Source organism: Grammomys surdaster, unplaced genomic scaffold (genome assembly GCF_004785775.1).
Source record: "Grammomys surdaster isolate TR1022 unplaced genomic scaffold, NIH_TR_1.0 363, whole genome shotgun sequence".
Taxonomy (NCBI): Eukaryota; Metazoa; Chordata; class Mammalia; order Rodentia; family Muridae; genus Grammomys; species Grammomys surdaster.
This window is the reverse complement of record NW_021604782.1, coordinates 9,952,024-9,972,024: the sequence shown is the minus strand read 5'-3', so window position 1 is coordinate 9,972,024 and position 20,001 is coordinate 9,952,024. Positions and strand designations below refer to the sequence as shown.

Below are 20,001 nucleotides of genomic sequence, written 5' to 3'. Positions count from 1 at the left end.
TTTGTCCTGCCGGAAAGCAGCTCGCCGCCACGGCATTTTACGTTACCGGTGGTGACAGGCCCGGGGAACATCCAATTTCCTCCCTTCAGCTAGGCGAAAGCCGATGTGATGTTCGGTGCCGGAGACGAGGATGACACCGACTTCCTCTCGCCAAGCGGCGGGTGAGTGATTGAGAAACTGGGCGAGAGCGCTGGACTGAGAGACTGGCGGGTGGTTGCAGGGGTCGGTCTCTTCTCAGGCCTCGTCTCAACTTCCGGGTCTAGACAGACCCTCCTCACGTTCCACCGCTTAGACTTCGCATTCTGAGCAGCGGTGTCGGATCGGCCAATCTGGGTTCAGGACCTGGTTTCTCCCTTGACACCTTTTTGCTTTGTGAATCACAGTGTCTCCAGTGAAATGGAGATGATTACTGGGGAGACTGCCTCCCTCAGAGTTTATATAGGAGTCAGCTCCTATAATAAATATATGAGCTGTAAATTCTGGAGACTTTCTCTTCCTAGTGAACAGGGTGGTGACACTTTGAACCAGGACCTGGTGGGTCATCTCTGGCATCCTTCAAAGCCTACTTCGGATGTTACCTTTTCGGTTATTCTCTACCCTCACAAGTCCTGGGCGGAATAGACTGCTTTATCTTCCTTATTTCCAAGAGTCTTTGCACATGGAACCTACTGAAATCTAAGCCCCGACTGGACTGTTTATGTTGTTCATTTCTGTATAGGTCTCAGAATAGTAACTCCTAGTGCATATTGATTGCTCAGAAAGTGCCTGCGAAATTACACTTTTTAAGCCCTAAGGCTTAAAGCCAATGGGAAGGACTGCATTCGTTTTCTTCTGCCTTCAAACATCATACATACTATCTTGGGATAGAAGTCTTTAATGGCAGGCAAGATTTTCCCATTTCTTTTTAATAATTTAGCCAAGTGTTTTCCTTTGCGTTGTCTTAGTGGACCTCTTGTCTCCCTTCAGACTTGTTAACTGCAAAGCTCACATCTTTGCAGAGGCCTTCTTTGAAAACATGGCTTTACAAGTTTGTGCATAGTGATGAACCTACTTAAGAATGACTGACAGATCAATATGCCAATCATCCATCCTACCAATAGTAATTCATCTTCTAGAATACTGGGCATTCAATACAGGGGTGACCATAAAATGACTGGCTCTCTTGACTATGTGTATGTGTGTGTGATGCATGCATGTTGTGAACGTCTTTGTTGAGGACAGAGGTTCAGTGTTAGGGGTCCTTCTCTGTAGACTTCCACTTATTTTTTCGAGAAATGTTTTCTCTCTGAATCTGAGCTTACCATTTTGACTAGACTGGTTTTCCAGCAAGCTCCCAGTATGCACCCATCACCACACTTGTTTTTTTTTTTTTTAATGTTTGCTGGGGATCTGAACTCTGTACAGTAAGCACGTTACCCATGGATTCATCTCCCCAGCCCCTCTTATTTGGTCTTCAATGGTTAAGATCCTTTGACACCCAGTGAGTGGCTCTGCATTGCACTCTCACCACCTCATTCTCCCAGGGCCCCACCTGAGAATGCCTGCACCCACTTATCTCCACTTTGACTTCATTTAGTTTCTCCATTATTTTTGAGGTAACTGGGCATTGTTTCCTTTCTTTCCTTTGTCACCCAAAACATTTACAGTCTTTGCTGCTGTTGGCTGGACATTTGGCTACAGCCTGTTTTGTGTATATCTCTATATGGGGCCTTTTGAATATCTTCAAGGTTTGTTTATTTATTTGGGACAGAGTTTCACTATGAAGTCCTGGCTAGCCAGGAATTCTTTATATAGACCAAGTATTTGAGGAAAGTTTATGAAGGAATTTTAAGGCTTCCAACTTTCATGCATCAAAGAATCTGCTGCTGACAAGGCAGACCGTGACAGTCATGTGCTCTTCTCCTGATTCCTGACCCAAGATAAGTTCTTCCTGTCCCAATCTCCTTTCCCTGGAAGGCTTAGCTAAGGATTGAAGATACTTTACACATATGACTGTTGGTCCTAGGCATAGAAAACAGACAATTTGATGATAAAAGACTCAACAAAGAGAGCTATACAGATAAATTTTTGTCTCCTGTAGTAGCTAGGAAAAATATATTTTGTCCCCGGTAGTAGCTAGGAAAACAGAATCAAACTTAAGATTAAGAATAGGAAAAATGAGCTGGAGAGATGGCTTAGTGGTTGAGAGCACTGGAGGAACTGGGTTTGATTCCCAGCACCCACAAGGTGGCTCACAACCATCTTGTAACTCCAGTCCCTGGGAATCCAAGACCATCTTTTGGCCTCTTTGGGTACCAGGCATGCAAATGGTGCATAGACATACATGCAAACAAAACACTCACACACGTAAACTAAAACAAAGAAAAGAAGCCTAGAGAAAGTTTTGTGTGCATTCTCTGATTTGGCTATTCCTCTATTGGTTTTGTTAAGGAAGTAGACCATCTGACAGTGAACACTGCAGCTCCTTTCCAGTTCCTCTTTTATAAATACAGTTTACTTTAAAACTGCTTCCCTATGTTTGACTTAACCTTCTAGCTTTTTTGATCTTATTGAGGACTAACTGAAGCAAGAGCACTTGATGCCTAGGATGGCTGTTTCAGTGACTGATAATCTGCTTTTCAAGTTCCCCTGCCTCTTCTTGTTTGTTTACTTGCTTGTTTTTTGAGAAATGATCTTACTATGTAGCTCTGGTTGTCCTGGTACTCACAGTGTATACTAGACTAACCTCCGACTCAGAAATCTGTCTGCTTCTTCCTCCTGAGTGCTGAGATTAAAGGCATGAGCCACCAGGCACGGCCAAATTCTCCAACCTTAAAGTCAATGGTTAACCTAAAACTAGTAACCAAAAGCCATGCCTTCTTCTTCTTTCTTAGCCCTTTCCCCACCAATATGACTTGAAATGAAGAAATAGGCAAATGTCTACTAAGTATTTCATATTTAACTTCAGGTAATACAGAGAGGAATAAGATATAGGAAATAATATATTTTGAAGATATCGTTCCTACACCTAAGACACTTTATTTAAGCAGTAGAATAAAACCAATCCAACAAAAATAAACATAATCACAAAGCTTTTGAAAATTTATATCTACTTATTTAATGTTAATGTGTAAGAGTATGTGCATAAGGCATCAGATGCTCTGGAATCGGGGTTACAGGATGTTTCGAACCACCACCTGGGTGCTGGGAACTGAACCCAAGCCTTCGGTAGCAGCAAAAGGTGCTCTTAACATCTGAGCCATATCTCCAGCTCCCACAAGGCTTTATTTTGAAATCACATCTCATGTATTGCCCTGGAAGTTCTTAAATTCTTGGGCTCAGGTACTCTACCAGTGATCTGAGTGACATTGCCACCTGACTTTCTTTTTATTACCAATTATTTGTGTGTAAGCAATTATTTCTTATCTAGATTTAAGTTTTGGGCCAGCAAAATGGCTTAGTGGATAAAGCCTTGACAACTTAAGTTCAATTCTCATGAAGATAGAAGAACCGACTCCACAAAGTTGCCCTCTGATCCTGCATGCACACATGGCACAATGCAAACGTGTATGCATTATACATCTGCAATAGTGATACATTTCTAAAAATTTAAAGTGCATATAAGATTGGACACTTTTTCACTATTGTTAAAGATATTGCTCAACTCTCCCAGAATTTTACTCCTTTAAGGAGCCTCGGCGAGGCATGGTAGCACATGCCTTTAATCTCAGCCCTCAGGAGGCAAAGGAAAGTAGATTTCTGTGGGTTCAAGTCCAGCCTGGTCTACATAGGGAGTTCTGGGGCAGCTAGGGCTACGTAGTCAGACACTGTCTTAAAAAAGAAAGAAAGAGGAGGAAGTCTTCAGGTCACCCTGGCCAAAAGGAAAGTAAATCTCAGTTTCCTCTATGCTCTTTTAGCATGTGCTAATGTCTTAAGTCAGCATTACTCTCAAGTACTACCCTTGCATTGTCGTCTAAACATCTTTGTCTTCAATGTATCTATGGCCCCATTTATAGGACATTTGAAGGAAACATACTAGATTCATTAAGAAAATAATAGTACCAAAGTGTCAAAGGCCAGCTTCAACATCCAGAGTAAACTAAGGCAGGGTGTAGAGAGTCGGTGATTGATCACTCAGAAGACTTTTCTCTGAGGGAACAAAGCGTGATTCTCTTAGACCAGTGAAGCTCCCTGGGGGTGAGGAATAGGATGAGGGAACATACACACACTCACACACACACACACACACACACACACACACACACACACTGTCGATGAAGCAAGTTTCAACAAGTTCTAACCACCTTTCATATATTCATATGTAGACATATATACACTTGGTGGATGGAGCAAAGCTTCAACCAAACACACACACACACACACGCACACACACACACACACGCACGCACACACACACACGTTTGGTGGATGAAGCAAGCTCCAACAACTTTATTTTTTCTCTTAGCTTACCACCTAAGACAAAATTTCTCTATGTAAGAAAAAAGATTACCTCATAGCTACAAGTTACATATTCTCCGAAAAGAATCAATCACCACAAAAAAATATTCTTCAAGAAGAGATTGAAATCATTACACATAAGGAAATTACAACAGGATTATTGATTATGTATTGTTCTTTTGAAGCTCATACCTAACTAAACCTTTTCCATCTATTTTTCTCTCCACAAGTTCATCATGGAGATTGATTTTTTTTATCCTAAAGCTGTAATTCTTTTGTCACTGATTAACAAGATTTAAACAAACCAATCTGTAGTAGCAGTCTGTAGTTTTTTCCTATGCTTAGCTGACAACAATTTGTATTTACCAAAAAAAAAAAAAAACCAGGTCATCATCTTATGTCTTATTTTTAAAGCCTTGTTCAGCTAAACTGGCTAGTCACTTATCTTCTAGTCTTATACTCAGAATAGAATTATTTACTCTTTATTCATAACCCTGTCTTTTCATGGTGTACGCCAAAATCTGTGGCCACATCCCTAGATCACAAGATCCAGGAACTCAGACCCAACCTAGAATTAATGTTTTCTTTGATTATTAACTTGTCCCAAGCCTATCTTTCCTTTCCAAGTACAATTGCATGCTTGTAACCCATGAACGCTCACTGTGCTACATACACATAGACACACACACACACACACACACGTTTGGTGGATGAAGCAAGCTCCAACAACTTTATTTTTTTCTCTTAGCTCACCCATGCATCCCTCATTACTCTGTAAGGAGGGGGCATGCTCTGTTCTTTATTCTAACCTTTTTATATCCTTTTGGCAAAACAGCTTAAACCATCTCCTTTAAACTTTCTATCAGCTATCCTAACTTCCTAAAACTATTTAAATCAAATGAGGAATTATGTAAAATCATTAGTTCATGAAAACTATTATTTTATGAAAGTTCATCTTCATATTGATCTCCAGGAAAATTGTCTAATAGAGTGGTCTGTCTCCCAAGAAACAATCATACCAGACAATAGGCAGTGAGGGTCTCCCTACATCCCCTCACACCGCGCTAGACACTGGAGGAACACAGCAATGACAAAATGAGAAGGCACAGCAGCAGCAAGAAGGAATCTGGAGACAAAGCCCCTGGTACATTCACTGCGGCTGTGCAAAATGGTAGACCATCTTCAGGAAGCTTACTTGTCTACTGCAGTTCCTTCTGTATGTCATCCACCACCAAATTACATTGAATGTATTTCATGAAATACTAACTTATATTTATATACACACATAAATTACATTTTTAAAGTCAGAAGAATTGAATTGTTGAGAAGCTTCAGAGTTTGTACACCCAAACTAAGAATAACTTTGGAGAGGAGGAGTTCAGTGCCAGCTGGATTTGAGAGCTAATTATTTTCTCAGTTGATTTGTGTTGTTATAATAGAATATAACATACTGGGTAAGGAATTATGGGAAAGAAATTTAGGAATTAGTTGGTGGGGTATACTGCCATATAACTGTCACCCTCTTGGATAATTCATACTTTGTGATTAAATGTTACTTAATATATAATCCCCTCATTTGATAATATACTTCTGTAAAAATAATCCAGTCTTGTTCACCTGTGTTTACCTAGTGTCTAACATCTCTTAAGCTGTAGGAAAACATCTAACTTAGATTAGGGAAGCTTCCAAGAAGAGCAGCCAGAAAGAATGCCTCAGGCATTTCTAAAGGCTGGATTTAAAAAAGATCTTACCTTGGCCTGGAGATGTGGCTTAATAATCAAGTCTGTGCTCATCCTTCTTTGAGACTTTTGAGTTTAATCTTCAGCATTTGCCTCCCTCCCCCCCAAAAAAATACCATTTTTACCTTATATAAGAAACTGAAGGGAGTCAGAGATGGCCTACAAGTTAAAAGCACTGGCTTCCAGAGTATCCCGGTTTGATTCCTAACCCACATGGCAGCTCACACAATTTTCTGTAATGCAAGTCACAGGAAATATGATGTCCCCTTCTGGCCTCTGCAGGCACTGCATACATGTGACGCACAGACACATATATAGGCAAAACATTCATACACATAACAAAAAAATTATTGCTGGCCGTGGTGGCACACACCTTTAATCCCAGAACTTGGGAGGCAGAGGCAGACAGTTCTCTAAGTTTGAAGCCGTCCTGGTCTAAATCATGATTTCCAGGACAGCTAGGGATAGATAGGAGATAGTGAGATTCTGGCTCAAAAATAAAAACCCAATAATAATAATAATAATAATTTAAAAAATCTTTACATAGAAAAAACCTGAAAGTTCCTTATAGTAGCTGTAGCACACAAATAGAAATGAGAAATGGCCAAGTATGAAGTTGTGTAAGGAGAGACTATGAAATCTTGAAGGAGCCTCTAAAACCATCGTGCAGAGATTAGATAAAAAAAAAGAGTTTTTTACATTTGTTTACTTATAGTGTGTGTGTGTGTGTGTGTGTGTGTGCGCGCGCGCACGTGTGCACCTGCATGCTTATGTGTGGACAGGCACACTTATGCATGTATGTGTAGATGCATGGGTGCAGGCACACATGTGTATCATGGCATGGGTTTGGAGGTCAAGGGTAACTTGTAGGAATTTTCAACCTTACCACATGGTTTCTACAGATTGAGCTCATATGATCAGGATTGGTGACAAGTACCTTTACTTACAAGTCATCCTGGTAGCCCAAGGTCCAAGTCTGTATCTTACTAATATTGAAGAGTCATCAGGAATAATCATGTGGATGCAGTGTGTAGAGTATATTAGAAGAAATATGAAGAATTTGGTCTGGTGGCACAACCCTGTAATCCCAGCTACACAGGAGGATTGAGGGTTCAAGGCCAGCCTGGTCAATTTAACAACACTCCACTGTAAAGTGAAGTAACAGCAGAAGGGGTGGTGGTAGTGAGTATAGCTCAGTGGTAGAACACTTGCCTAGCATGTTCAAGGCCCTATGGTCAATCCCTCAGTACTGCAGTAGAGCTGGGGCAGCTGGGAGATAAAGAACTACATAAGACATGGGCAGGGAGGTGGATCAGGAGGTTGTTGCAGTAGTCCAACTAGACAGAGGTGAGGACAGCATAAACTGAGGAACTGGCGTTGATCTGGGGTGTGGTGAATGCATTTGAGGAATCTTTAGGAAGAACAATAAGCTGGAGCTTAGGTCAGCCATTGCTGTCAAATCACAAACACAGTCTTGATTTCAGAGACTCAACTGCTACTTCTGTTACTGAATGGGGAGTTACACCATTAGAGATACTTAAGTAGGGGCAGCAGTGTGTAGAGTGAGTACAGTTTGGAATATGTCAAATAGCATTTTATTTTCCTTTTTCTTTAACAGAGCCAAGCTGGCTTCTCTTTTTGGACTGGATCAAGCAACTATGGGCCATGGAAATGAATTCTTCCAGTACACAGCCCCAAAGCAGCCTAAGAAAGGCCAGGGAATAGCAGCAACAGGTAAGTTAAGAGGCATAAGGGTTATGTCTTAATAGGTTGGTTGGAATGGCTAACTGCATGTTGGAAAGTGACATGCTATGATGGTTAATCTTCGTTGATTTGATAAGATTTAGAATCACCTAAGAAACCAACTCTGAGTATATGTGTGAGAAGTTTCTATACTGGGTTAACTGGATGGGAAAACCTACTCCGAATGTGGGTGGAGCCATACATGGGCTGGGATGCAGCACTGAGCGAAGAGAAGAAAGTGAGCAGAACAGCAGCATCCAGTTCTCTCTGCTTCCTGACTGGAGTACACACGTTCCTGCTGCAATGCCTTCCCTAACACGGTGGACCTGAGTAAACTCTCCCTCCTTCCCTCCTTCCTTAAGTCGCTTTTGTCAGTTATTTGGTTACAACAACACATAATGTTAACAGTGCGCACACCGAGTCCCCTGCCCTCCACCCGTGAGCCCAAGCTTACCGCCAGTAGTGAATGCCTGCTGAAGCTCTCAGGTTCTGGTTTCTAGCAGCTAGTTGAGCCCTTAGTTGGGAACTGACAGCACAATAGCAGGCAGATTCTTCTGCCCCTTGTCTCCAAAACTACCCGAAGCACTCATTGTTGCATCTGGTGCGTTCATCATGGAGGATACAGGAATCATTAAACAGCATCTGCTGACAGAAACTGGAGTGTGAGAGACTGACACTTCTGAGGTGCCTGCTCTGTCTTAGGTCCTCCATGGATTGTCATTTCATTTTCACAGTAATCTGTCAAGTGGACAACATGACCAGACTTTGGAGGCTTTGAGCAGTTTAGGAATTTGGTTAGTCAATTGTAATGGCAGAATTGAAATTTGAACTCTGAATTGACTGACTCTACAACTTGTTCTTTCCTCTGCACTTTGCTGTTTTGAGGTAAGAAGCCAAAGAGGATAAGGGATTGGTCATAGGAGAGTCCCGAGGAGAGTAGGTAGTGTGAGGGACATTCTATTAAATACTTGAAGATCAAAGTATGGAGGGGCTTTCACGTGCCAGGAATGATGCTGACTAGTCTGATACTTGGCAAGATGCTGAGGGGTAGTTGAAGCAGATCCCTCATGTATGGACATGTAAGGAGAAGACACAAACACTACTGTCTGGTCCCTTGGACTCTGCGCTGCATGCTTCTGTGGTGCGAGAGGTGTGTAGGATTTTCCTTATGCACTATGCAGTTCTGCACCTGACAACATGTGAGTATCCTGTGATTCAGTTCAATTCTGAAGTTATCTGCCCAGACATAATGTCAGACCCCCTAGATAGAGGGTTTAGTTTTATAAAGACTGTCTCCACTTAAGATGCCAATCATTAGTCAGGCCATCTGTGCTTCTGACCAAGGGTGCCATGGCACCCTCTCCTAGGTTAAGTTAATTGACAGGAATTGCTCATAGAGCTCGAGGTAATTGTTTTTTTTTTTTTTAATATTTGTTTATGTATTAGAAAAGATATTATAAGAGCCAGCTACAGCCAGGTGAAGAGATGAAGAGAGGATGGTTGAGTAAGTTGAAAGGATGCATAGTTTGTGGGCTCTCTCTGGGTGGACTACCTTCCCTGGTGGATCACCACCCCTTCTCTGGGTGTATCACCACCCTCTTTCTGGGCACACCATCCTCCTAGCACTTTGTATGCTTTATAACCTGGAAGCTCTTCAAATTTCGTGCTTAACAGTTCTATACAGCTTGTTCTAGCCCATCTTTCCTAAGATCGGTGAGTGTAGCTGAAAGTTATAGTCCCTGATCCTGTAATTACTGTGTCTTTCTGGTGGCTGGCTCTGTCCTCAGGAGCCCCACCCTGAGTTACCTCAGCAACAATGTCAAAAGACAAAATTTCAGCCAAGTTTTAAGACCTTTCTTAACTGGTTTTCATTTGCAGTCCTAGAATCGACAAATACCATTCTGTAAAATGAGGTGTCCTGATGAATGGAGAATAGGACTTTGGCTTTAGATAGACAGAAAAGAGCTGAAGAATCCAGAATCCAGAAAAGTAGATCAGAATCCAGAAAAGTAGATTAGCCATTTTGAAGTTCCTTACCTGGTAAAAGAGGAAAATAGGCCATAAAAACTGGTCTGTGTGAGGCATCTCACATGACACCAGACACAGCCACATGAAATTTGGGTATTTAGGTATTATTTATCTCTTTTGATTTAAAAAATTTTAGCTTAAAAATGTTGTTTTTTTTTTTTCTTGATGATATGGAATTCTAAAATAAGTAACTCTATTTTGGTTTCTTCTGTTGGGCTCAACATGTAGACCAGGCTGGTTTCTAGCTTCAGATCCTCCTGTCTCTGCCTCTCACAGGCAGGGATTACAGGCATATGTCTCCATGCCTGACAATGCATAAACTCAGTTATGACTAAAGGAACTAATCACAAAAGACTCCAGGAAATTCTGAGGAGCATTATGCAAGATATATTTCTCAAAAGACACTCCTATTTTTACTACTGAGGAAACTACAAAGGATTTAGGAAGTGGGAACAAGATCAAATTGTACCCTACCGCAGCCCATCGGGCTAGTGTTCCTTGTGTATTTCCCTCTTTCTTCCTTAGCTGTGTGCTTCTGACTTTAATAAAGTGTTTGTCCATATAGGTGTAAAAGAAAAAAACACCCAGGCTTATCTGATGAAATAGCTTGATTTTTTTTCTCATTTAAAAAAATGGATTGATTGCTTGGGGTGTAGTGGCACAACACCTTTGTTCCTAGCGTTGGGGAGGCATGGGCAGGCAGATCTCTGTGAGTTCGAGAGCAGCCTGGTAGACCAGGAAAACCAGAGCTACGTAGAGAAACCCTGTCTTGACACCCCACACCCCAATGCATTGATTGATTGTGTGTATGTGTATAGGCATATGCATGTATATTGGTATATGCATGCCATGACTCAGGTTTGGAGGTCAGAGGATGACTTATAGGAGTCAGCTGTCTCCTTCAGTCATATGGGTCCAGTTTTGTTGTTGTCTTTGTTGTTTTTTGTTTTCTTTTTCTTCATGAAGGTATGTAGATTTATTTTTTTCCTGTGAAAAATTATTTTTCAAGTGAAGGAGAAACTAGAAGGTACACAGGAGTAAATAGACAGAGATTTTTACCTTTAAAGGTACAGTAGATTGAAGAAAGTCTTTTTTTTTTTTAATGAAGAGATTAAAAAGGTCTCAAGATAAATTCACTAATGAATAATGAAGATAAGAAGAATATCTAATCATCCCCTGAACAAGAAGACTAAGTTAAGGAAACTTTGCTTAAAAAAAAATTGTGTTTTTTTTGTTGTTGTTGTTTTTTGTTTTTTCCAAAAGGAGCTCTGGCAAAGTTTTATTAAAGGAATACTTTCTTGTTCACTTCTCACCAGTCTGCTCTGACATGCTTCTAATAATATCAGAATCACCTGGGTCAATGATTGCCAGTGTGCATACTCTGTAGTATTTTCCACAAGCTGTGCCCAGTTCAATATTATTGCCACTGTAGTGATGGACACCAGTTTTAGCCAACATGGCATAGTATTATATTTCAGATTTCCTCAAAGCTGGGCAGTTGTTGGTGAGGATAACCAACTTCGCTTTGCCTTGTCTGATCATCTTCAGAGTCTGTTTGTACCCCAGCACGTACTTTCCACTTTTCATAACAAGCTGGAGCCTAGAGTTGATCGACTCCAGAGACTTTTTCGTCTTCTTTGTGGCTACCATCTTCCTGCCTTAGGTTCGAGACAGCCCCCAATCTAGCATACACAAATGACAGAAGAGAGGATTATGATCCAGAGCGCCAAACACCAACCAGCAGAGCTCCCCGAACCGTCTAATCGCCTACCCAGCAGAGCTCAAAAAAAATTGTTTTTAAGACTACACATTACAAGATTTCCTCTTGAGTGCCAAGTTCAAGAATGAGAATAACGCTGACTTGAGAGGAAGAATCTTGAGCCAATGGGAGGATCACAGAATGATGGCTATGCTCTGCCTGTGTCCCTGGCAGATGCAGAAACAGCCTTTCCACTTCAGGACAGGAGCTGTAGCAGTAATAGCCTGAGAGGACTTCCAAGAAGCTGAGGAGGACCCTGGACTGGCCTCCCAGATAGTGACTTTTCTTTCTGAGTTTCATGCTTGTCTAGGTTGTTTAACACTGGCCTTCCCACCCCACTGCCATAGATTGCTTCATCAGGAGTAATGATTTATCATAGTCCTGCATACAACCAGAAAGTGCAGATTAAACTAAACTGCATATAGCTCTCTAAACACAGTAAGAAAACATAGAACATACCACCTAGAACATAAGTAAATAACACAGTGGTCACTTCATTTTCAGAGCTCATTCTCGTTCTTTTTAAGCTAGCATCCTGCTTCTGGATCCTGGGAAATGTTTAGTTTCCGCTTCCATATAATCAGTAAGGTCACGTAAAACAGCAATGAGATGGTACTCCCCTTTTCCTGTAGTCCTCTTTCTCAGTGAAGACTTAAAAAGACAGTTTCCCCTTGGCAGTGATGTGGAGCAGCCCCAGCTGTACTCCTGATGGGAGGAGTGTAAATTGCTAAGGCATTCCCAGAGGTCACTCTCTGGGGCAGGGGAGAGTCAAGACAAATTTGTTGTTTATGCTAGTTAATCTCAGAATTCTGTTTTCAGGAACTTTGTCTAAGAAAAGAGTCAGAGGCCACATACACACACACACACACACACACACACACACACACACACACACAAAAGTGTGTTTTAAAGATGCTCTCCATAACATTATGCATAACAGAAAATTTGGTATCTGCCCAAAGAAATGTAGCACAGTAAGAAATGAGGAACATTCTTAGAGTCAGTCTAGTGGTTTGTGTAGCTGTCAAGAGGCAGCATTTAGGGCAGTAGCCGTGAGCCACCCGCCTAGGTTTCTTTGGAAGAATATTGAAAAGACTTATAATGTAGTCAGGGAGAAGTGGAAGAGGCCAAGTTGAGTCTTTATTTTGTTTTAAAAATACTAAAAAAAGCTACTGCAGAGCTTATGTGTACATAGAAAGTACTCAGAACAAGCACTTCAGTTTACTCATGCTTAATTTGGTTGAGGAGGTTCTAGGTGGTTTCTGTTTTCACTGTGATTTCATATGTCTGTCTGACTTTCTGCAATGCCTTTTACTCTGAAATTGAGAGGCGTTCAAACAGAGAAGAGAGAAGGTTTTGAAAGCAAGCTCACTGAGTTTTTGTTAGTGCTTTCTCATTACTTTTCTATCTAGACATGCATCTAGGGAGCTTAGCACTGGGTAAGGAGGTGAACACCTGTGGTTCCCAGCACTCAGGAGATGAGACAGACATGAGTTCCAGGCTAAGTTGGACTACATAACGGAGACCCTGTCTCCAACAGACAGACAGAGAGACAGACAAAAACCAAAACAATATCAGAATGTAATTTACCTTTAATATGCTATTTTAAAACATAATGTTACTGTAGAGCCCTTGACAGATTTAGGTAATGACTGTGATTTAAATGTTGATGCAGAAATATAGTCATCACCTCAAAGGGGACAAGAGTTTGTTCTGAAGCCAAATATGAGCCACTGTGGCCCAGGAACACAGATTGAGGTCTCCCCAAATCCCATGTTGCAATATGGTAACAGTTTGGTGAATTTTTATGGGAACAGAAAAAAAAAAAGAGTCACAAATCAAGACACTTTTCACATGCTGTGGTGGAGACATGAGGTTCAAACAGACTGAGAAAAATCTTTGCTGTAGGCCTCAGATGCTGTCTGATGACATTCTTTGCCATTTGGTTGGTGGAAGCTAGTGGTCTTTAAGTCAATAGATTCCAAAAGGCCCCACCTGTTAGTCACCAGATGTTAGATTAGATATAGGAGTGGGCAAAGGAGGGCTATTAAGGGGCTGAAGACAACACAGGATAGGTCGTAATTGGGCTCTGAACTGGAAAGAACACTCCTACCTCAGCCAATAACTCCAGTTATTGGCCTTCTAATCACTTGATGTGCCTTGTAGGAAGTTTAGCACTAGCTAGAGTTCCTCACAGGAACTCTTGTCTACACTATCACCTTACATTCCGTGTACTAGAGAAGGAAACAGCTTTACTTTTATATATACCTCAGCTGTCAGAGCATTGAAAAGAGAAAAGAAAATAGTAGAGTATATCTCTGTCTTCTAGACTTCTTGTCCAGCCAGAAAATTTGTCTGTGGTGTATGGTATTGGGGCTAGTGTGAGTCTAACCTCATCTACTGTCATTTAGAGTCTGTTTCCTCACTACCTGACAAGGTCACGGAGCTATCTCTGGATAGGATGAGGATAGTGGTAATGAAAGCATTGTTACACACTAACTATGAAGCATGAAGTGGGATTTTTGAGGCTAGTTTTGAGGTTAAAAACCAAAAAATGAATGACACCTTTGTTTTCTTCATATTCAGGAAATCAGACAGCACCAAAACCAGCACCAGCTACCACAGGCACATCCTCCGTGTTGTTTGCCACTGCAGTGCATGCATACCGCTAGTAAGTAGCTGGGAGAGAAAACCCTCGGAACTGGGGGAGGCCATGGATGAGCAGACTGCAGTTCCTGTCTTTTCTCAGAAGCCTGTGCTCATTGAAGCCATTATCTTGTCTATGCTGTTAATGTTTGGGCCCTTCCCAGCAGCGTCCTGAGGTTTTAGGGATACTATGTATAATAGATGATTGAAGAATAAAAGAGTTGGGACTGGATGTGATGGCGCTTACCGTTAATCCCAGCACTTGAGCGGCAGTCTGCAGGTTTTCTGTGAGTCCTAGATCTGCCAGAGTTGTACCAATGAGATCCTGTCTCAAAGAAAAAGAAGTTGCCAAGAGCTTTAGATTAAAAGCTGCCACCTCTGAACTTTCCTGAAGGCCAAATACCTAGTTGTTTCAGGACAGAGACTGGCTCTTCATGGTTTAGAGGGATCCTGATATTTGTCGTATTCTTGCTTCAATAGCATAAACGGTCAATATGCAAAGCAGGGCAAATTTGGAGCAGCTGTCCTGGGGAACCACACAACCAGAGAGGTGAGAAGACCCACATTGATTTATGTGCCACATCCCAAATACTGTTAATGTCTGGGATCTGTTTCTTGTCTGTCAGAGGATAAGGGTGTCTACTGATGATAACCGCGTGTGGATTATTGGGATTGAGTAGATGCCTCTAGTTTGCTTACTGTTAGGCATTAAAACAAGTGTTGATGTCCGAATGCTTGGACTAGACATCTCCTTTGTGATGGTTCTGGTGTAAGAGCTGGGAGGCTTTAGAGTAAATGGTCAAGGATGCTCTTTGTTGGGTAGCAATGATCATTCGTCATTCTGTCAGTGAATTCCATTTTTTTGCCTGTGTTAAAGACCAATATTTATCCTTTGTAGTCTGAAAATCAGGCTGAGCAGTTGATCGCTGTATTAGGGTGAAGTATAGTGGATGTCACTAAATGCCCTCAAGCCTGACTTCCTTGAGTTGGTACATCCGGCTCAAATACCACTCTAGGATTTTGAGTTAGAGATTATTGAACTAGACAGAAGAAATTCTAGTATTTCAGAGGCCCAGAGAATACAGGGTTCCTGCTGCTCTGCCATTCTCAGCACAAAGCTAAGATTAGTTGCCCATGGTGACTGATACAATGGCCAACACTCTAAGACAAGTCAGTGGGACTTCAGTATTACCACGAGTATCAGTCCTCAGCTCTAGCAGCCATTAGTCTTCCATTGTCACCCACCCTCAGCTCTCTCTTTGCCCACTCAGGTTAATTTGAACAGATCTCTAGTATACAAATTCAGCAGTAAATGCTTTAGTATATAATTTTAAGAGATGAAATACTTAAAACTACCACACCATTATCACATCTGAAAAAGTAAATAGAACATCTTAGTCACTACCAGGATGTGTTCAAATTTCTATTCCCCCCCCCATTGTTTTTCTTTTTATACTTCTATTTGAATCAACATCTAGTGAGGTTATCTATTGCAGTTGGTTCCTGTGTCCCTTAAATCTTTCATCCTCCTATCAGGAAGCAAAAGATGTCTCTTGTGTGTTAGCAGATGCTGATGACTGTTATCTGGAACTCTAGTTTTGAGACCCCACTATGCTTGACTGCCAGAAAGAGGTGTTAGGCTGGAGAAGCAATTATAAGGAAGCAGATAAGGGGCTGGAGATGTGGCTTAGTGGTTAAGAGCACCGGCTGCTCTTCCAGAGGACCTGGGATTGGAGTTTCCAGCACTCACATATTGGCTCATAACTATCTGTAATCCCAATTCAGGGACCTGATGCCCTCTTCTGGCTTGTGTAGATACAACATGCGTGAAATACACAGCCGTAAATGCAGATGAAACACCCATACACAAAAAAATAAAATATAGTTTGGGCTGAAGAGATGGCTCAGCAGTTAAGAACCCTGACTGCCTTTTCAGAGGACCCAGATTCAATTCCCAGCACCCACATCACTGCTCACAGCCATCTGTACCTCCAGTTTTAGGGGATCCAAAGCTCTCTCCTGGCCTTAATAGGCACCAGGCACAAGGCACAGACATGGTGCACAGACATACCTGCAGACAAAACACTCATTCACATTAAGTAAAGAGTAGAAGCTGATAGCTGGGTGGCGGCCTTTTAATCCCAGGATCTGAGAGGTAGAGGCAGGAGGATCTCTGTGGGCTCAAGGACCGGACTGGTTTACATAGAGAGTACAGGACTACATAGTGAGACACTGTCTTAAAAAAGAAAGAAACAGAAAAATTGCAAAAATTATATTGTAAAGTTATTTGGGAAAACAAAACAAAAAAAAACCCACTTCACTGGAGAGCTATAGAAATGATGAAGGGAAGATAAAATCTTAGAGAAAAAAACCAACAGCGAGATGTCTCTGTTCTGTGTCCTGAGCATGTTGCTGATTTTAGGTGTAGTCTAGGCAGCAGGTGGGACACAAACGGAGAGTGCTTGAGAGAAGAGAAACTGACAGATCTGGAGTCTTGCAGCTCCACAGCAGTATCCCCTGTGTGACATTTATTGAATCCAGGGGTGGTATAGAAGTCCAGGCACTACCAGAGTCAGAACAGTTTCTGCAGCTTTCTGGTGCATAGGAGAGACACTTCTCTAGAGAGAACCTGCAACAAGTAGCAACTATCTTTCCTTCCTTATATTTACTAGATTTTAAACTCCATGGGGAAGTAGCTAAAGATTTCAGCTAAAATCCCTGTTGAGTAAAACTTTAAGAACCAAGGAGTTAGAGACTTTCTAGGCTTTCAGCCAAAAGCTTGGAAAGGTCCTGCCTGAGTAAGAATTAGAACAATTCAGAGGTAGACTGATTGTTAAAGATTTTTTTTAAAGATTAATTTATTTTATTTAGGTATATGAATATTTTGTCTGCATTGTGAGTGCACAGTGCCTACAGAGGTGAGAAGGGGCATTGGAGCTGGAGTTAGGGTGGTGGTGAGCCACATGTGGGTACTAGGAAAAAAGCCTGGGTCCTGTGCAAGAGCAACAGGTATACTTAACTACCGAGCCACCTCTCTAGCCCTGGTAAACCAATTCTTAATAATGTCTAATCCTCTTACAGCCAGTTCAGTCTACAGTGATCAGCCTTTCACTTTGAAAAATAAAATAAATATCTCACATAAAATTACACAGCTGCCCTGACAGCTCCCAATATTTCCAAGGACAAATTTCATCTTTTAAAATATATTTATTTTTATGTATCTGTGTCTGCATGCGGGAATGTGCTCTGAGTGCAGGTTTCTGCGGAGGCCAGAGGTGTCCGCTCCCTAGAGTCAGGCTTACACATGGTGTTGAGCCTTCTCTCATGAACTTGGAAATTAAACCCAGATCCTCTGGAAGAGCAGCAAGTGCTCTTAACTGCTGAACCAGCATGTATCCAGCCCAAAGGGCGAATTTTAATTATTTGGATGTTTGTGTTTGTTCAATCCATATAAAGTACACACAGTCATCCCTAAGTCTCTGGGAGATTGTTCCAGGGTCCTTTCCTACCTAACAATAAGAAAATCTGTGATATATATTAGTGATATATGTGATATAAATCATATTCCTTATGTAAAGTGGCAGAGGGCTGTACTTGTACATCCTTCCATATATTTTGAATCATCTCAAGGTTATTTGTACCATCTAATAGAATCTAAATGCTACATAAATAGTTACTATTTTATTTAAGGAATATAAGAAAAGATATGTTTAAATTTATAGGACTAGAATCCATGGAGGCTAATTGTAACATATATTTTTTACATATAAAATTTTGCAGTTTAAGTACACAGTCTAGTGGCTATTTATTTTTTAATTAATTTATTTCGTATTTATTTATGTACAGGGGTGGTTTGCCTACATGTATGTCTGTACTACTTGTGTGCCTGGTGCCAAAAGAGGCCGGAAGAGGGTGTCGGATCCCTCAGGGCTGGAGTTACTGGTAGTTAGGAGCCACCGGTGTGGGTGCTGTGAATTGGACTCACGGTCTCTGGAACAACAACTGTGCTCTTCACTGCTGAGCTGTCTCTCCAGCCCCAATCCAGTGGCTTCAGTGACATGTCCAGTACTAAGAACTCATCACCACTGATCACATTTTTTCCATAATCTCAAACATAAACCATCCATTAAGGGGTAACCCTTCATCTCCCCTACTGCTACTCCTTCGTATCCTCTAATGCGTTACAGCTGTGAATATGACTGTCTTTAGATACCTCATGGAATCAAGTGGTATTTATCTTTTTATGATTGACTTGCTTTATTAGCTCAGTATCCTCAACATTCATTTATGTTTTTTCTTACTCATGATCTTGTTAAGTACATGCTCTACCCCTGACCCTCTTTGTGGAATCTTGTACGGAGAAAAATATCAGTAAGAAATAAGGGCAAAATAAATTTGCCAACATCTTAAGTTGAGAGAATGCACTGTCAGTAGATTGTTACTTTGGCACACTTTGAAGGAAGTTCATTAGGTAGAAGAAGGTGTGTATGTCCATGTCCTCCTCAAGGAGAAGGTTCACAGATGTATTATCCATAATGGTTTCAAACTGTACACAACTTGAATAGTCATGACAAGGAGAGTAGATAAATAGGTTGTGTATGTTCACGTAGAATAGTAGTAACTGACAGTATGGAGCCAATACCGATAAACAGTGACAAGGCTTAGTCCGTGTAAGTCAAAGAAGCAGAACAAAAGTCCACATCTGTAGGCCGTTTACACTAACCTAACTATAGAGAAATTGCTCTGTCACTGAGTCAGAGCAGTGGTTCTCTGTGGTAGACATATTGATAATTGGGGGCAAAGGGAGCTATCTAGGACGTAGGAAACGCTGGCCTTTTCTCAGTCTGTACCATGATCACTGAGCTGTACACATATGACTTGTGTGTTTTTCCCCCTCAAATTTAAAAGATTTTTGTTGTTGGTTGGTTGGTGTTTGTTTTTGAGAGGGTGTTTCATTCTATAGCTCATGCTGAACTCAAACTCATGGCAGTCCTCCTGCCACAACCTCCCAAGTGCTGGGGTTACAGACATACACCACCAAATCTGACCTGCATTTTCAGTAAAGCATCCAGTTACCATTTCTTAGTTGCCCTGCATATGAATGGAAATGCCAGCAAAATAAAGCTATTGCTGATTACGGTTAAAGAGTGAGGCCAGAATGCAAAGAGGTGCAAGGGGCTGTGAGAAATTCCAATTCAGTCCGAGCAGGTTTGGGCTTTATAGCTGTAGGAAGCATGACCTCATGTCTTACTGCTGAGTCTGTGTTACCTTTTAACATCTGTTTTCTTTTTCTGCCCGTTGTGAGTACAGTATAGGATTCTTCTTTACATCAGTCAGCAGCAGCCAGTGACTGTTGCTACAATTCATCTGAACTTTGAGCTAATGGTAAGAGTTCTCATACTTGAAACACTAGCCCCTTTAGGATTGTGGGAGAGATGGCCCTGGCCGTTCCTGGTAGAAAGAGATCCTCTGCTGAGGCCTGGACAGCAGTAAGCAGCCTTCCAGAAAGGTCTCCTGGCTCCTTCTGAGAATGTGTTGGGGTAGAGGTAGGGATAGGGTGGGCTGAGGCGGGGGAGAAGGGCTCTTGCTAGCTTCCTCTCTGAGTCCCCTGGATTAGCTCTCCTCTGTGAGCTGAGGCAGTCAGATTTA

The 20,001-nt window shown here is 41.5% G+C and overlaps 1 protein-coding gene and 1 pseudogene across 3 annotated transcripts in view; one reads left to right on the top strand and one right to left on the bottom strand.

The window, feature by feature from the left end:
• Window positions 1–12: 12 nt before the first annotated feature.
• The window catches only part of Fkbp15 (FKBP prolyl isomerase 15), a 58,270-nt gene continuing 38,281 nt past the window's right edge, over window positions 13–20,001 (top strand). For 2 of the 3 annotated variants that reach the window (XM_028779873.1, XM_028779872.1), the window contains exons 1-5: window positions 13–161; window positions 7,795–7,910; window positions 14,293–14,377; window positions 14,833–14,902; window positions 19,663–19,737. In XM_028779873.1, the coding sequence (XP_028635706.1) occupies window positions 109–161; window positions 7,795–7,910; window positions 14,293–14,377; window positions 14,833–14,902; window positions 19,663–19,737 (399 nt within the window). In that variant the 5' untranslated portion in view covers window positions 13–108. The remainder of the gene's footprint in view (window positions 162–7,794; window positions 7,911–14,292; window positions 14,378–14,832; window positions 14,903–19,662; window positions 19,738–20,001) is intronic. The other variant, XM_028779874.1, reaches the window with a different exon arrangement.
• On the bottom strand, window positions 11,250–11,636 carry LOC114631533 (annotated as a pseudogene).